This window comes from Natrix helvetica, assembly GCF_964273705.1.
Source record: "Natrix helvetica genome assembly, chromosome: 9".
NCBI lineage: Eukaryota > Metazoa > Chordata > Lepidosauria > Squamata > Natricidae > Natrix > Natrix helvetica.
The window spans coordinates 9,252,735-9,270,948 of record NC_138560.1 but is presented as its reverse complement, the minus strand read 5'-3'; the positions used below and the strand labels follow the sequence as shown (position 1 = coordinate 9,270,948).

The window sequence follows — 18,214 nt, the reverse complement described above, 5'->3', positions numbered from 1 at the left end:
GCATACTTCCCTCCATGTAGATGCAGTTCCATTGAGGACTACACGTTGAATGCGGTTGGCAGCCAGTTATGAATCCATCTGGTGGTGATGCTGTCTCACCCACATTTTTCTACTTTATCTAGTAGTAGGTTATGATCTACCTTATCAAATGCTTTACTGAAGTCCAAGTAAACTATATCGATGGCATTCCTCTGGTCTACTAATTTTGTCACTTTGTCAAAGAATGCAATAAGATTAGTCTGGCATGATCTGTTTTTGACAAACCCATGTTGGCTTTTGGCTATTATTTTGTTTACTTCTAGGTGTTCACTAATTCGTTGCTTGATTACCTTTTCCAGAATCTTTCCTGGTATTGAGGTCAGGCTGATAGGTCTGTAGTTTCCTGGATCTGTTTTTTCCCCTTTTTTGAAGATGGGAACCACATCAGCTCTTTTCCAGTCCTCTGGCAGTTCCCTGGTGCTCCAGGATCTCTGAAAGATATAGTTCAGTGGTTCTGAGATCTTGTCTGCCAGTTCTTTCAGAACCCTGGGGTGTAATCTGTCCGGTCCTGGTGATTTGTACTCATCTAGGTTAGACAGGTGCTCACTTACCATTTTCTTCCCTATTTCAATTTGTGTTCCTAATCTGATTTTTGTGGGGCTGTTTTTGAAAGGTTGGACTGTTTTATCCCTTTGTGTAAAGACAGATGCAAAAAATGAGTTAAATAGTTCTGCTTTCTTCCTTTTGCTTGTCACCTTCTTGACACTTTCTCCCAGCAATAGACCAATTGTTTCCTTAACCTTTTTCTTGTTTTTAACATGTTGGAAGAAGCATTTTTGTTGTTTTTTACTTTTGTGGCAAGCCTTTCTTCATTATGACCCTTAGCTTTCCTTACTTCATCTTTACAGGCTTGGGCTATTTGCTGATATTCTGCCTTAGTTATGTCCCCCTCTTTCCACTTTTTATACTTATCTTTTTTGTCTTTCAATTTGTCAGAGTTCTTTAAGCAGCCCTGCTGGTTTTTGGGGGGGAGATGTTATTTTTCTTCTTCATTGGTATTGTGCTAGACTGGGCTTTTGTAATCTCATTTTTCAAAATTTCCCAACTTCTTGGGTTGTTTTCCCCTTGAGGATTCTCATCCATGGAATTCTTCCCAAGCTCTCTCTAAGTTTATTGAAATTAGCTCTCTTAAAATCCAAGACTCTAGTTTGACTTTGTTCTACTACTTGTGGTTGCATAATGTTGAATTCCAATATTGCATGGTTACTTGCTCCCAGGGTTCCTATGGCTTCAACACCTTCTATCATTTCTTCTCTGTTAGTGAGAATTAAATCCAATATGGCTGATCCCCTTGTTCCCTTCTCTACTTTTTGGGAAACAAAGTTGTCTGCTAGGTTCATTAGGAACCTGTTGGATCTTCCACTTGGTGCAGAGTTTGTTTCCCAGTTGATATAAGCGTAGTTAAAATCCCCCATTAGTTGCACCTTGCCTTGAATTTCAAAAGGGAAGGAAGATAGAATATAAATATAATAAAATCATTTCATGTGCATGCCCCCAAACAAAACAATAAGCCTGGGCTTCTGCTTTATTAAATGGCATTGTGCCCCCACAGCCTATTCATTCATTTCCTCTCCCTGAGTTGGTGAACATCCTGCCCAGCTGACTATTAACAAGAACCTGGGATTAAGGTTAAATATGTCTAAAAAGCCAGATTTTGTAAAATAACAGTGATCCCTGGTTTAGAAATCTGCTTCTTTGTAATCCCTGGTTTAAAGACAATATTGTGCTAAATGTATATGATTACTTTATCCATTTACTGTCCATGCTGCTTGCCCAAGGATGCCCTGTGCAGATTATAGTTTAGTAAGCCAGAATTCCTAACTCGTTCTGTATGACGGCACATAATTATGTATTGATTGATCGATCAGAATACAGAAGACAATAATAAAACCGCCTATAACGTAATAGAGCAAGTAAGAAAGAAAACACAGTTCCTATTTCTGTATCATCTCTACAGATCCATATATCCTGTTCTCAATTGTGCTCTTTTAGTCAGATAATGCTGTCTGGGGAATTCTGGGAATTGAAGTCCACAAGTCTTAAAAGTTGCCAAGGTTGGACACTCCTAGCCTAAACCCACTTGCCTTTCTTTGTTTTCCCAAATCCCGCCATTCAGGGGTTCTAAGTGCTTCCAAATTGTTTCAGAAAGAAGCCTGGCATCTTTCTGCCATCATCATCATTGTCAGGCTAGACCCGTGATGGCGAACCCGTGACATGTGTGCCAGAGGTGGCGCACAGAGGCCCCTCTGTGGGCACACGCACCATCACCAGCTCCTCTTCTGGTTTCTGGCACACACATGCGCACTGGCCACCTGGCCTTCAGATTTCCAGCCCTCAGGCACGTGCGAAGACCAGCTGGCCAGTGTGCATGCGCACACCGGAAACCCAAAGACCAGGTGCCTGGTGCATGCATGCGCACTGGCTAGCTGGTCTTTGAGTTTCCGGCACGCACGCGCGTTCTGGTTTGGGCAGTTGGTGGTGAAAAGGTTCTCCATAGCTGGGCTCGACTTTCATTTCTTGACTGCTGCTTTTAACTGCAGGACCCCTCTCCGTTTCCCGTGTTTGTTTTTCAAGTGATCCGCATTCCCCTGGCCAGAAGAAAATGCTGACAGCTCTTTCTGTCCCGCGCTGAATAATAAGCTCTACTCGGCACCTTGATTGGGTGAGCCGGCGGGAGAGAAAAGTTGGAAGCATTTGTTAGCCAGGCAGGACTCAGTTTTATGTGTATTCCTGTTTTCAGATCACTCCTGAGTGACCTTACTAGTGGTCCCATTCCCAGTGGTTCACCAACTGGAAAGGGCTACTGTTGATTAATGCATCTGTTTTGGAGATGAAGATCTGGTGTAGCTCGCAGGAATAGACTAGACTAGAATAGAATAGAATAGAATAGAATAGAATAGAATTCTTTATTGGCCAAGTGTGATTGGACACACAAGGAATTTTGTCTTTGGTGCATATACTCCCAGGGTACATAAAAAAAACAAGAGTTGTCAAGAATCATAAGGCACAACACTTAACGATAGTCACAGGATACAAATAAGCAATCAAATCATACTAGGAAACAATCAATATAAATCGTAAGGATACAAGCAACAAAGTTGCAGTCCTGCAGTCATAAGTGGGAGGAGATGGGGGATAGGAACGATGAGAAGATTAATAGTAATGCAGACTTAGTGAAGAATTTGACAGTGTTGAGGGAATTATTTGTTTAGCAGAGTGATGGCATTCAGGAAAAAACTGTTCTTCTGTCTAATTGTCTTGGTCTATAGCATCGTTTTGAGGGCAGGAGTTGAAACAATTTATGTCCAGGATGTGAGGGGTCTGTAGATATTTTCACGGCCCTCTTTTTGACTCGTGCAGTGTACAGGTCCTCGATGGAAGGCAGGTTGGTAGCCATTGTTTTTTCTGCAGTTCTAATTATCCTCTGAAGTCTGTGTCTGTCTTGTTGGGTTGCAGAACCAAACCAGACAGTTATAGAGGTGCAGATGACAGACTCAATCATTCCTCTGTAGAACTGTATCAGCAGCTCCTTGGGAAGTTTGAGCTTTCTGAGTTGGCGCAACTGGCATTGCCATATTATTTGCACTTTTAAGGGTAGCACGGAAAGACAACAGGTAATCCTTGATTTACGACAGTCCATCTAGTGATCATTTGAAATCACAAAAGCAATGGGAAAAAGGTGACTTGTGATAACCATTTTTCACCCTGATGACTGTTGCAGCTTCCCCAAGATCAGGTGATCAAAACTTCAGAGGCTTGGCAAGCTTAACTCATACTTACGACGATGGCATTGTCCCCGGGGTCACGGGATCCCCTTTTGCGACCTTCTGACAGGCAAAGCCAATGGGGGTGGGGGATATGGAAGCCAGATTCTCTGAATAACCCTGTGACCCACTTAATAGCCGCTGTGACTCGCTGAACAACTGTGGCAAGAAAGATCGTAAAAGGGGGCAAAATTCACTTGACAAAATGTTTCACATTTGGGCTCGATTGTGGTCATAAGTTGAGGACGACTTGTGTTTAAGAAACAGCTGGGACGGTCGTCAACTTTACAGCTGCGAATGTAAAGATGCAACAATCCACAAAGAGCACACACAGGAGACTAAAGAGCGCAGGGGCAAAGTACCAGCGGTCAGCTTAATTTTGAAAATTGGATTTTTGTTCAGAATTCCCCTTTGCTGATGAGAAAGGCAGAGATGAGGCTCTCTCACCTGCCCGCCCTTCCCTCTGACCCTGCAAACAGCTGCGTTTGACTGCTTTGCCATGTGATCTTTAATCTTGAAAGAATATGGCCCCAAAACAGAAAAAAAGAAAGCTGCTCACTTCGCCTCTGCTGTTTTCTTCCCTGATTTTCTGCAGAAGCCCTGCCAGCTTTCACTGAATTTGTACCTGATCGCAGCATACTTAAAAAAAAAATTGCCATCTGTTTCCCAGGTGCTGCTACCTTGACTACGTCTTGACAGTTGGGTCTGAAATCTAGCGATTTATCACGGATCGCCTGTCAAAAGAAAAAAAAAAGAAGAGTTTTCGGTCTCTTTGTAGAATTATTTTTTCTCTTCGCTGTTTCGCCCTCCGTTTTCAAAACTTAACACCTGCAGTCTTCCTTTCTGAAACTGAGGACTAATCCACAGGCATTCAAATCTATTAAAAGCTGCTGCATTTTTTTGGGCGGGGGGGGGGGGGAACATCAGACAGATGCCGTGACTTGGGCAACTTTTCAAATCTAAATTATAAATAATAAAGGCAATGCAGATCTAATAAAGTTCCATGCAGAATTGTCAATCTCATCTTTCCTTTAGAATAGAGTCAGTCTTCCGTGTGTGTGTGTGTGTGTGTGTGTGTGTGTGAGTGTGTGTGAAAGAGATCCGTGTATTAAAACGGCCAACATTTTCTGCTGGATGTGCACATGGGCCTGGGGGTATTTTCCCCATTCTTTCCCCAAAGATAATGGGGAAAGGTATCCCATTAAAAGCCATGGTGGCGCAGTGGTTAGAATGCAGTACTGTAGGCTACTTCTGCTGAGTGCCAGCAGTTTGGCAGTTCGATTCTCACTGGCTCAGACTTCCATCCTTACGAGGTCGGTAAAATGAGGACCCAGATTGTCTGGGGGCAAGATGCTGACTCTGTAAACCGCTTAGAGAAGGCTGTCAAGCGGTATATAAGTCTTAAGTGCTATTGCTACCTGAAACCTGTTCCTGTTTCAGTAAATTTCAATAAATCCACAGTCATCTAGATCAGGGGTGTCCAAACTTGGGAACTTTAAGACTTGTGGACTTCAACTCCCAGAATTCTGGGAGTTGAAGTCCACAAGTCTTAAAGTTCCCAAGTTTGGACACCCCTGATCTAGATCATGGTTGTCCCAAAGGTGCATTTTCAAGAGGCAACTGAACTCTTTCTTTGATTTTCCTTGAAGACGTTTCACTTCTCATCCAAGAAGCTTCTTCAGTTCTGGCTGAATTGGGACTGATCATTCTGAATGAGACCTGAGGAAGCTTCCTGGAGGAGAAGTGTAATGTCTTCAAGGAAAAACAAAGAAAGAGTCCAGTCGCCTTTTTGAAAATGGGGGACATTACATTTTCAGTAATGCTGGGCTGAGATGTGTGTGACTCTGCAATGTTACCTGTGATAAGCATGGCACCCCCTCTTTCTGTTGGAATGACCATGGTTACTTTTCTTTCTCCTGGCAGGAAGAGTTCCTGGGCTTCCATTCAGAGGACGACGCTTTTCAAAGCTCGCTGCGAGCTGCTCTGAGATCTAAAAGAGGTAAGGAATCCCGATAGGTATCGATGGGTGGCTTGGGTCCTATCTGGCAAACAAGAATCTCAGGGTTGGGCATGGGCCAAACACAGAAGATTCTCGTGAGAATCGCCTGGCCTTCTCACTTAATATCTTTGTCAGCGTTCCAAATATCATTCAGAATTAAATCAGAATCCAAGGCATAGCTTTCATCAAAGTTCCAATTTTAATAAGAGAGACATGTTGGTACAAACTGTGGAAACCCGAATCTGAAAGCTTCCTGGGTTTCCACCCAGTTGAAAGTTCAAAACCTTGCCCCCCCCCCCGCCTCCCACAAGTCCATCACATGGTCCAATCTTCCACTGCCACACTGACAAATCCATCCATCTAGTTCCGGTCTGGCTCAGAGGTGCGGAGACAAAAATTGACCTTGAGCTTCTAGAAAGGAATGTTTTATTATGACAACAACACATTCTACAATTCTACTCCTTACTATTCCCCCTCCCAATTACCCCACTAATGAAACAGCATAGTAAAATAATGGAGAGTGTGGCAGGCCAAAGATTCCCCCCTCCCACAAGTCCATCACATGGTCCAATCTTCTACTGCCATGCTGGCATTTCCACTCATCTAGTTCCAGTCAGGTGTGGAGACGAAGGATGACCTTGGGCTTCTAGAAAGGAATGTTTTATTTTGACAACAGCACATTCTGCTCCTCATGATTCCCCACTAATGGAACAGCATAGTAAAATAAGAGAGAGAGTGTGGCAGGCCAAAGATCCTAAAAGGAATATGACTGCAGGCCTGACAATCTGGTGGGGTTTTAGCGTTCTCACCCAGAACCTCAGTTGAGAGCACAGCAATAGTTGTCAATCCTGCCAAGTGATAATCCCAAGTGTTACTTCACATTTACACTTTTAATTAATTTTGAGTGTCCCACAGATTCCCCCCTGCTGATGGGATTGTGTGTGGGAGTTGTGGTTTAGCGTGTTGTGGGAACTAGCCCATCGCACTCACCATAAGATCGTTTCTTTATAGCCGTGATGGGGAACCTATGGCACACGTGCCAGAGGTAGCATGCAGAGTCCTCTTGTGTGCAAGTGTGCCATCACCAGCTGCTCTTCTGGTTTCCGGTGCACGCTTGAGTGCCGACCACCTGGTCTTTGCATGCACCAGAGTGCCGGAAACCCGAAGACCAGCTGGCCAGCACATGCAGGCATTCTGATTTGGGCACTCAGTGCCAAAACAGTTTGCCATCACCGCTCTATAGTACAATGCGTTTTGTCCATTTGAGTTTAGGGTCAAAAGGTCTGTATTCAGACAAACTATAGTCTCTGCATCAGTGGTGGGTTTCAAAATTTTTTAGAACCTCTTCTGTAGGTGTGGCCTGCTTTGTGGGAGTGGCTTGCCGACCATGTGACTGGGTGGGAGTGGCTTGCCAGCCGTGTGACCGGGAGGGAGTGGCCAACTTGTAAAATGTGGTGAAACTCACTTAACAACGCTGTTGCTCAGCAACCAAAATGTTGGCTCAGAAACTCTGGCATTTGAAGCACGCAAGTCTTAAAGCTGTCAAGTTACAAGACCCTTGCACCCTTAACCCTTTAGAAAAAAAAATCCCCAGGGGTGTTCAAACTTGACAGCTTTAAGACTTGTGGACTTCAACTCCCAGAATTTCTCCTCCAGTCATGTTGGCTCAGGAACTCTGGCATTGAAGTGTGCAAGTTTTAAAGCTGTCAAGTTACAAGACCCTTGCACCCCTAACTCTTTAGAAAGAAAAAAAAACCCAGGGGTGTTCAAACTTGACAGCTTTAAGACTTGTGGACTTCAACTCCCAGAATTCCTCCTCTCGCTCTTCATCTTGATGATATGCGGACGGGCAGGGGGAGGGAGCTGGAACCGGTTCTAAATAGCACGGTAGATTTGTGGAACCTCTTCTATAGAAGAGGTTAGAACTGGCAGGAACCCACCCCTGCTCTGTATGTATGTATGTATTGTAGCATTCAAAGGCTGATTCCCAGACAGAATGCGATCCTGTTTTTTTTTTTTTTAGTCTTCATGTGAAAGTCTTCAATTCCGATGCTGTTAAGTCTGAGTTGGATTTTTAAAGAAACAATATTTATTCAATTTGAAAGGCAAGTTGCTGTCCCACACTTACATGGCCTCTGACTTCCTTGTAATTGGATATGTTATATTGCAATATAGGAAGAACATTGTTCAGAACAGGCCCAAAAATTCTTCCCGTTTTCCAGCAGTTGTGTCCATGCCCAGTAATCACACTAGTTATGACACTATATTTGAAGCAGTAGCTTTTTTAGTGGGTCTAATACTAGGAATTTTTTTTTGTATGAATGTGGAATGATTACTGTTACTTCCAAGGACTCTGATGCTGGCATTTTTTAAAACTCACTTCTAATACAACTTATTGATTCTTCTAAGACTTCTAAGGCTCTCCAGGTTTATAGGATTCCCAGTATTTTAAAACCTTTCGTGACAGCTTGATTTGGGTTGTATGACTCCCTGCCAGATGTGAAGTTTTCCCTTTGATTCTCTTCCTGACAATCTGCTTTCTTGAGCTCTCTTCATTAAGATTGTCTGCTGTTCAGAGCATTTCTCTGCTGCCTCTGACCGGTTAATTTATGAAGTTTAAATATTCTCACAGCCTCAACATCGGTTTTCTTAGGATATTGTAAAATTGGGCATTTCATTCAATGCAATCATTCATTTTTAGAAAGCAAGCCAGTTTTGAATGTTTCACAAGATTTCCAACTTATAGTACAGTGTACATTCTATCAGTAGGAGGACGGGTAGCAGTTCATTTATTATAGGTGATGAGGCTGTGCCTTTCACAATATTGTACAGGTAGTCCTCAACTTATGATCACAATTGAGACTCAAATGAACAAGGTGGCTGTTAAGTGAGCCATGCCCAATTTTACAATCTTTTTTTGCCACTGTTGTTAAGTGAAACATTGCAGCTGTTAGGTAACACATGTGGGCATTTAGTGATTCCAGCTTCCCTCACTGAGTTGGCTTGTAGGAAGGAGGCTGGGAAGTTCACAGATAGCACTAACACTTAGACTTACATACCGCTTCACAGTGCTTTACAACCCTCTCTAAGCGATTTACAGAATCAGCCTCTTGCCCCAATCTGGGTCCTCATTTTACCCACCTTGGAAGGATGGAAGGCTGAGCCCCATTAACATCAAACTCCTGGCAGTCAGCAGAATTAGGCTGCAGTACTGCATTCTAATCACTGCGACACTACAGCTCCCTTCCTTCTCCTCATTTTCCTTCCTTCCTTCCTTCCCTTTTTCTTTCCTTCACAAGCAATCTTATAGATCACTTCACAGGGCTTTACAGCCCTCTCTTAAGTGGTTTACACAGTCAGCATCTTCCCCCAACAATCCGGGTCCTCATTTTACTGACCTTAGAAGGGTGGAAGGTTGAGTCAACCTTGAGCCGGTCAGGATCGAACTCCTGGCAGTGGGCAGAGTCAGCCTGCCATACTGCATTCTAACCAATGCTCCACCATGGCTCCTCCAAATGGTAAACCTATGACCCTGGGTAACCACAGCCATCATAATTACGTGCTGATTACCAAGGGTGAGAATTTTGATCACCTGAGTACGGGGATGCTGCGACCGTTGTAAGTGTGAGGACCAGTTGTAAGTCACATTTTTCACAGCTGTTATAATTTTGAACGGTCACTAAACCAGGGGTTGCAAGTTGAGGACCACCTGTATGAACAGAATAGGGCAGGGGTATCAAACTCAAGGTCCGTGGGCTGGATCCGGACTGCAGTGTGGTTGGGTCTGGCTCGCAGGGCCATCCTGGAAAATGTAAGGAGCCAGCCTGCGTTGCTTCGGCCCAGTTTACCCAATGCGAAGAGGAAACATGCCAGCAGTTTGGGGAATGGTGTCAAGCTGGCCACGCCCACCCAGTCGGCCACACCCCCATCCCAAGGTCAACCACAGGCCTGATGCGGCCCTCAATCAAATTGAGTTAGGGCAATCTTCAACTGGCAATGGACAGTTATTTGGGCGGATTCTGTCGGGGGCTCGGAAATTGCCGTTGACCAGCAGTTTTGTGAGTGCCCCCTCCCCCCTGTAGTTGAGCCATTTTTTTTACCGCTAAGATTTCTCTCTCTTTGCACAGGTGCCTCTCTGCTATCGCATGGCAGGAGGAAGAAGGCATTTGCTGAGGACTCCGTTTCCAAAAGATTGGTCAAGCAAAAGGCAGTGGAATCCCAGCGAGAGCGTATGGTGAAAGCTTTAGCCGAGCTGCTTCAGAGGACCAAAGGGACTCCAGCGAGGATAGGCCGGCAAGCCCCATCGGGTCCAAAAGTGCTGAGGGTGCATCCTAAGCAGACTCAAGCTGACCCAGAACCTGCTGACCCATTAAAAACCACCGCTCCTCCCCTTCTTCCAGCACCGACGGAGAAGGCTCTCAATTCCACTGCCTCACCCAGGCCACGAGGCCGGCCACGTGGCTCCTTCAGGAAGAAACCGGGTACCCGACCTCCTCCCAAGAGCACCAGCAGCTCCTCTTCCATCCCGGAGCCGAACAATAACGTACAGCTGCCCTCGTCGTGCGCAGAAGAGATCAGCGCGTCTTCTGAGCCCTCCGAAGCTTTGAAGAAACCACCGCTCATCCTCAAGTTTTTCTCCAAAGCCAGGCGGCATAAATCTGGCCAGTTGGTGGTGACTCACGTCCGGCTAAAGACCCACGGTCACCGAAGGGGCCGGAAGAGGAAGTGGAGCGTGGTACCCGAAAAGAAGCTCTCCCCGCTTACTTCGGAGGCCGTCTCTGAATCGGAAGCGGTTTTGTCGGAGCCCGATACCTCTGACCCCGAGCCCAATCAGAAGGAATCCCCCGCTCCACATTTGCCGTCAGAGAACCTTGCCCCCGAAGCGTCTCCTCGGCCCAAATCCCCAGTCTCAAAACCTGAGCCACAACTGGAGGACGTTGTCCAGGAACTGCAGCCAGCCCCGGAGGCCCCCGTCCCAGAACCCGATGCCTCCATCCCAGAACCAAAGCCTTCAGTACCCGAAAGTGACGCTGTTCCTTCGCCCAGCCAGGTATCTTGGCAACAGGAGCCCCAGCAGCCCTGTCCGCCGAGCGACGGAGCAGCCTTCCTTTCCGAGAAGGGGCCTTCTAGGGTTGCCCTGTCTATAAGGGCAGGGTGTTTGAAACGGGGCCGTGGGCGGCGCACAGCAACTCAGCCGTTGCCGGGCAAGGTGAGGGAGGAGGCCGGGGGAACAGCTCAGCAGTCTGGCGTTGCTGGCTCCGAGGAGGTCCCGGCTCTCAAGACCACCTTCCTCAAAAACATCCGTCAGTTCATCATGCCGGTGGTGAGTGCCCGGTCGTCCCGTCTCATTCGGACCCCCCGCCGCTTCATGGATGAGATCCCGCAGAAGGCAACCAAGCTTTTGGAAAGCCCTGTCCCTGACGGGGCTTTAGACAAGCAGGAAGCTTCTCTGTTGCCATTGCAGGCCCCCACCCAGCAGCTGAACCCCTCAGTGCCCGGTTCTCCAGAAAAGGACCCCTCTAGGGCCCCTTCCTCCCCATCTTCCCCCGGCGTGCTCCACATAACTTCCACGGCCCCGGCTCTGCCTGAGAAACGCCGGTCCATCCTTCGGGAGCCCACATTCCGATGGACCTCACTCAGCCCCACTTTGTCCCCCAAAGATATGGGGAAGGCTCTCTTTCAGGTGCCCAGTGAGGAGGCGTCGCTTGTGCCCAGTGCGCCAGCCCCCGTCCCTTCCACCCCGACCAAGCGCACTCCCTTGTTACGGGCCCCCCAGTTTACACCTAGCGAGGCGCACCTTAAGATCTACGAGTCCCTCTCGGTGTCTCCCGAAGAGTCTGACCTGGTCCCGGCTTCCCCCGAGGTCAAGAGGGAGCCCCCAGTGCCTCTGCAAGAAGCTACCTTGCTCTCCAGCGAGCCCGTGGTGACCCGCAGCGGGAAAAAGCTGGTGGGGAGGACCAACCACCTAGCTTTGCCCCTCTTCACAGAGGTTCCCAAACCCCTCGAAGGTCAGAGCATGGAGCTCATCACCATGGAGGACGTCAATTCCCCCGGCGTGGTTCACAAGCTGGCCATCCGGAGAGTCGTGCCTCCCTCCCCGCAAGTGGAGGAGCAAGAAGAGAAAGCGGCTGACAGTTCGGAGAGCGAAGCAGAGCCGGCCAGCGTCTCTTCGGAGGAAGCAAAGCCCCCCGTGCAGCAGCCCAAGCCCATCGTCACGTCCCTCTCCAGCATGGATAAAGTTTACAGCCTGCTGACTCGTGCCAAGGTGCAGCTGTACAAGATTGACCAACAGAAGCAATTCAAATTCATTCCGGTAAGAGGAAACCCTCCGGGTTGAAAGATGTGGGTTTTTGGAATTGTGGCAAGGGGAGGCCACGTCCGCAGGGGTAGTTGGAGTCAGGTGCAAGAAGTCAGGGTCCAGGAATGAGGTCAAAAAGTCCTTGACTTATGACCACAAGTGAGCCCCCAAACCTCTGGTGCTAAGTGAGGTATTTGTTAAGTGAGTTTTGCTCTCCCCCCCTTTATGACTTTTCTTAGCCACAGTTGTTAAGTGATCACATCGACTTAAGATTTCTGAGAACTGAAGTTCTAACGCCTGTGGATGTTACCAAGCTGAGGGAAGCTGTTTCAACTTATGTCTTGTCAGGACTTGAGGCTCCCATTGCTAAAGTCTCAGGTTGTCCAAAACATTCTGATTTCAAAATACTTGAAAGGGATGTTTGAGGCATGAAACAAAGCTTCATAACCTCTTATCTTGTTCTGCCTTTGGAGCAAACTTTGGCTCTTCTAGGCTATGGAAATGGGGGGAAAATGGAGTAAGGGGGGGCACTTAAGAAATATGAAATATAAACACACAAATAAATAAATACAGATAGTCCTCAACTTATGATTACAATTGAGCTGAAAATTTCTGTTGCTAAGTGAGGTATTTGTTAAGTGAGTCCCCCCCCCTTTTTACGACTTTTCTTGCCGCAGTTGTTAAGTGAGTCACTGCAGTTGTTAACTTAGCGACACGGTTGTTCAGTGAATCTGCCTTCCCCATGGACTTGGCTTGTCAGAAGGTCACAAAAGGGGATCCCATGAACCCGGGACACTGCGACCGTCATAAATATGAGTCAGTTGCCAAGCATGTGAATTTTAATTGCGTGACCACGGAGTATGCCGCAAAAGTCGCAAGTTGAAAAGCAGTCATAAGTCACTTTTTTCAGTGCCGTCGTAACTTTGAACGGTCACTAAATGAACTGCTGTAAGTTGAGGACTACCCGCACAAGTTTATTTCGTGCTACCTATGCATAAGAATGTAAACTACTAACGATCCAGGCACATGGGCACCAGATAACAGTCCACGGACTTCAAGTGGGGCTGGACTTAGGTGTCTTAAGGGGGCGAAGAGACTCCAGACGGATGATGCATGTGACCCCGCCCTCGGGCTCAGCCTGATCGTTTCCCACACGGGATAGGGAGTTGTGGCTTTCGGGTTGTTGTTGTTGCTTGAGCACAGCACACAGTTCGATTTTGATACTGAACAGATGAATTACTCTATGAATGCACCCCAGGTTAGAAGTCTTGACATCTGCATTCTCTGTTTTGGAGAACTATCAAGGGAACATATTGCACATTTTGCATTCAAAAGACTATTGAAGTGGTGCAGAATTTGAAGAATTGGGTTTATTGTCCTATCTTTATTTAAATTCTGCCCCTGGGGGGAAAAATCTAAAGGTTCTGAGATATTCTGAGCAGTAAATGAGAAGAATGGGGATTGGGGAAGCTGCCACCTACGGTTTGAAGTTGATAGCTACTTTGAGGCTGGCTTTATATTTTGCTCTAAGCCGGCGGTGTCCAAGCGGGGCAACTTTAAAACTTGTGGACTTCAAATCCCAGAATTCCCCGGCCAGCCTAAGAACTTGGCTGATGTCCACAAGTCTTAAAAGTTGCCAAGGTTGGACACCCCTCCCCCCCTGCTCTACACCATAGTAGCTTGCCTTTCTCAAACATGCTTAATGTGACCAGTGCCAAAGCTAGTGGTTGCATGCACACAGTATGCCATGTATCACGACCGTCAATCTTTTTTTAGTGTGTTTCTGTGATGCATTTTTTTGTGACATAGACTGAACTCTTGGCCATTTGGTAAGCTTATGGTTCGGTGTGTTTGGAAAATCCTGTAATTGGATTCCTACAGTTACCAGGTTAAGTGTGCGATTTGAACACATGAAGGGAGGCATGTTTGGTTTGGTTTTGGCTTGACGTGTTATGTGAATAACAGCCCATCGGTTGTTCAATTAGCCACAGTGAAGCATCGGATGGTTTAGCGTGATTTGAGCATGCCCTTGGGACACATAGCTGTGTGCACCATGCTGTGTTTCATGGGAAATGATTGGTGCCGCTGTATTGAGAGATTTCCGGAAGGGAAGCTGCCATTGCGTTGGAAAATGGGCAGGATTGTTTGGGGAATTAAATATCGAAGGGGAGGGGGGCCCCCAAACCATGTGGGTTATTAATGCTTGCGTCCTTTTCTCCTAGGGGTGTCAAAGTATCAAGGCCGAGGCCTTTGAGACTCCAAAAATCCCAGCTGAACAGGAGACGACCGAAGACCTCAACATGACCGAAGACAAAAAAGAGGTTAGAAAGCAGGTAAATTGACTTGCAGCCATGTGGCCGCATTCCAAATACGAAAGCAGGGGAAATCTGGGCGCGGTGCTTGATAACCTAGTTATCGTGGCCCCGCTCCATGGTTTGTGGTTTAAAACTGTGTGTGAGCTCAGCCACTCACAGCACGAGCGACGTGGCTCAGCACAATGCATGGACCCCAGCCAAACCGTCAAAACAGTTTTGACGAACCAGCTCTGCTGCTTGTCACTCGTGATAATGGCCGTTCTTCCTGCACGTTCTTGACAGGGCCAGGAGTCCCCGGTGCAGGGCCCACGGATCAAGCACGTTTGTCGGCATGCCTCGGTGGCCTTAGGGCAGTCTCGTGCGATGGTGCCAGAGGATGTGCCACGGCTGAGTGCCCTGCCTCTGCGGGAGAGGGAAGAGATTGCTGGGTCGCCCACCATAGAGGGTGAGTATCTGTGGAAGAGATTGGCTAACCACTCTACTTGTGCCTCCTGGCCTCCCTTTGTCTCTCTGGGTAAACCTGTTTCCTGGGCAAATTGTCTGTCTTAATACGTAATGCCTGCTAATCACATCATGAGGCAAAGCTTTTATTCAACCTTGGGTGGAATAAACATAGAAGAAGACTGGAACATCTATATAGGTTTTATTTTGACCGGATATATCGGTTTGTTTGGTTTGAGAGGGGGGGTGGCAACAAGGGAAGAAGAAGCAATATCAAAATACCGTATTAAACGCACCTTTTCCCCCTCTTAAAAGAGCATGGAAGTGTTGGTGTGTTTTATACGCCAAATACAGCCTCCTGAAACCCTGCCCCTGCATCCCATTTTTGGTCAAAATGGGCCATTTTTTGCAAAAACGGGCATTTTTGCCTTCCCCCAGCCCCCAGCAGCACTCTGCAGGCTTCATCAGGGCTGGGGGAAGGCAAAAACACCTCCGTTTTTGCAGAAAACAGCCTGTTTTCCACCCATTTTTCGCAAAAATGGAGCCCTGCTGAAGCCTGCAGAGTGCTCCTGGGGGCCAGGGAGGACAAAACCCCTTTTTTTCTTACTTACCTCTTCGAAATCTTGGTGCGTCTTATACACCGGTACGTCTTATAATCTGAAAAATACGGTATATCGTTTTGGATTCCTCAGTACGCTTACACATCAGTGTGATGATCCCTGCAGGCAGAGGTAATGCTGATCGTGTTGCAGGGGCCGTTTTGTTGACTTCTTAGCAACTCCCTTTTGAAGATTGAAGCGTATTCATGACAGTTTTTTTTGTTGAAAGTGCAATTTGAGCCTATATTAGGAACACCTTGCAAGCAGAGCTGAACCATTTTTTTTTAAAGCCAGGCTCTTAAGTCTCATGGTCTTGGCTCTTAGTTATATAGGGTTCATATGGGGAGGGGTGGGGGGTGGGGTGAGAATCTGAGTTCCTCAGCTCATTGACCCCTTCATGAAGTTTCAGATTGTTTGAACTCCCAAACATTTATTATATGAAAATAATTCAATAAATACGATTTTAACTTAGCACTGCTAGTGCTACTACTAGTAATCAGGACTATTCAAGACCAGTCTTGCTGGCAGCTGACTGTGCACCTGTGGGTAATGTCTCCCACCTTCAGGACTACTGTTTTACCCTGAAAATGTGACCTACTCAGAAAGTAGGCCCTAGCTTGCTGTTTACACGTGCGCACAAAATAAGCCCTGCCCCCAAAATAAGACCCCACCCACTCCAGGGTGCACAGTAAAAATTAAGCTAGGGTGAGGGGAGGGGGGGTTGAGCTTCCCTACTACTTATCTTTGGACAGTTGTAGCCTGGCCTCGCACACCTCGACCCATTTCTTCTGCAGCTGGCAAGGTTTTCCTGGAGCCTCTGGAGCCGATAATAGAGCTCTGGATCGATCCGGAGCTTTGTTATCTGCTACAGAGGCCTTCAGGAAAGCCTTGCCGGTGGAAGAAGTTCCTAAAGGCCTCTGACAGCAAAAAGGAGGCTGGGAGAACGACACATGCAAGAGATGAATCAGTGGACGACACCCCCTCCCGGAAAATAAGACCTGGTGCCTTTTTTGGTGGATATATATATATATTGCATTTGTGCTGATAAATAAATAAAAGGAGACTAGTATAGATCTATTTCAAGCTATTTAGCTCTCAGCAGCTAGCCATACCCTTACTGGGAATTGAACCTGCACAAATGCAACACAAATATAACAAGGCAACATTAAAAAAATGACTTTCTGCCTGGATGGCTCCTAGGGTGAGTCGATAGACAGAAAAGGGAAGCAGTATGCTCCCTCCCATATTTCGGCATACCAGGGGCTCCAGAAGATTAATTGACCCCAATTGGCCTTCCATCATTTCTCAACTACCTCTTGACCTCCAGCCATTTATCAACCCCTCAGATGGTCCCATTGACCCGTTGGAAGCAAAATCTTGAACACCTTGGGTGCCGGGGGGGGGACGGGGACGGGGACACCCTGATCTAACCTGTCAAGTCAGAATCGTACGTCAGCTAATAATCACAGGTTCATTTTAGCTGCAGTCTGGGATGGAGTTCAAAGAGGTTTACGGGATTAGGGATCACAGCATCGGGTTTAACAGTCAGGTTAATGTTTGGACTGTTTTACAGAGACCTCGTCGGCGTCTGAGAACGAGTGTGGCCAGCAGAAACAAGTGAAGCCAGATTCCGCCGTCAAGGCCACGCCGCCCCCTGTGCGTCGCCACGTCTCTCACCATCACGGCAAAAAGAACCGCATGACTCGCTGTGGGAAGTGCAAAGGATGCCTGAGGCTCCAGGATTGTGGCGAATGCATCAACTGCCTAGACAAACCAAAATTTGGCGGGCCAAACACTAAGAAGCAATGCTGCGTGTGAGTGTGTCTGAGAAGTCCCCAACTCCAGCCCTGACCGCTCGTCCACTCCTTCCGTTGCTTGCTGAGCGTTAGATAGGAAAAGAGCTCAGGGTTTTATTCGTAGCCGAGAAGAGAGGCTCTACCTATAGTTACGGGTTTGTAAATGCTGACGCTACAGCGCAAACCCTGGCTGCAAAGTGTAGCATCCCCTCTCAACAGTCAGGAAGCAACTCTCTGCTCCTTAAAGGTAGGCAAGGCAACTCGAAGAAACTTGTAGCTACTCGCTGTGCATCTTCGGAGGAGAATCATAAGTCAGGGAGTCAGCAGATAGGGGACCACAGGCATTGACATAGTGATATCTTTGCTTAGTGGTTTGATTTATATCCCGCTTTTCCTCTAAAAGCTCAAAGTGGCTTATTTAGTCCTCGTGCCATCAGTTTAATCCCAGCATGGACTGAGTGATGGCGACTGGACAGGGTCACTCAGTCAGCTTCCATTAAGTGGGGGTTTTATTACAAGATTCCCTTAACAGAGTTAATCCCTAAACCCGTGATGGCGAACCTTTGGCTCGTGTGCCGGAAGTGGCACGCGGAGCCATCTCTCTATTGCCTGTTACTCTTCCGGGTTCCGGTGCGCCGTCCAGCTGGTGTTCACAGGTGTGGGAGTGCAAGTAACCGGAAGAGCAGCCGCCCAGTGCACATGCGCGTGCCGGGAAGATGATCTTCCGGTTTCCGGCACTCACCTGCGCACCGTCCAGCTGGTCTTTTTGTGCGAACATGTGTGCCAGAAACTGGAAGCCCAGGTGGCAGGTGCTCATGCATGCACGAGAAACTGGAAGAGCAGCTGCCCTGCGCGCATATCCACACCGGGTAGCTGCTTTTCCAGTTTCCAACGCGCCAGGACACGCACGCTCCCATTTCAGCGTCCAAAAAGTTCACCAACACTCACCTAAACCGAGATGTC

At 47.2% G+C, this 18,214-nt stretch overlaps 1 protein-coding gene across 5 annotated transcripts in view; it reads left to right on the top strand.

Moving 5' to 3' along the window:
* The window catches only part of KMT2B (lysine methyltransferase 2B), a 74,518-nt gene that overhangs the window by 9,113 nt on the left and 47,191 nt on the right, over positions 1 to 18,214 (top strand). For all 5 annotated transcript variants that reach the window (XM_081962111.1, XM_081962109.1, XM_081962110.1 and 2 more), the window contains exons 2-6: positions 5,727 to 5,802; positions 9,930 to 12,115; positions 14,323 to 14,433; positions 14,698 to 14,860; positions 17,029 to 17,269. In XM_081962111.1, the coding sequence (XP_081818237.1) occupies positions 5,727 to 5,802; positions 9,930 to 12,115; positions 14,323 to 14,433; positions 14,698 to 14,860; positions 17,029 to 17,269 (2,777 nt within the window). The remainder of the gene's footprint in view (positions 1 to 5,726; positions 5,803 to 9,929; positions 12,116 to 14,322; positions 14,434 to 14,697; positions 14,861 to 17,028; positions 17,270 to 18,214) is intronic.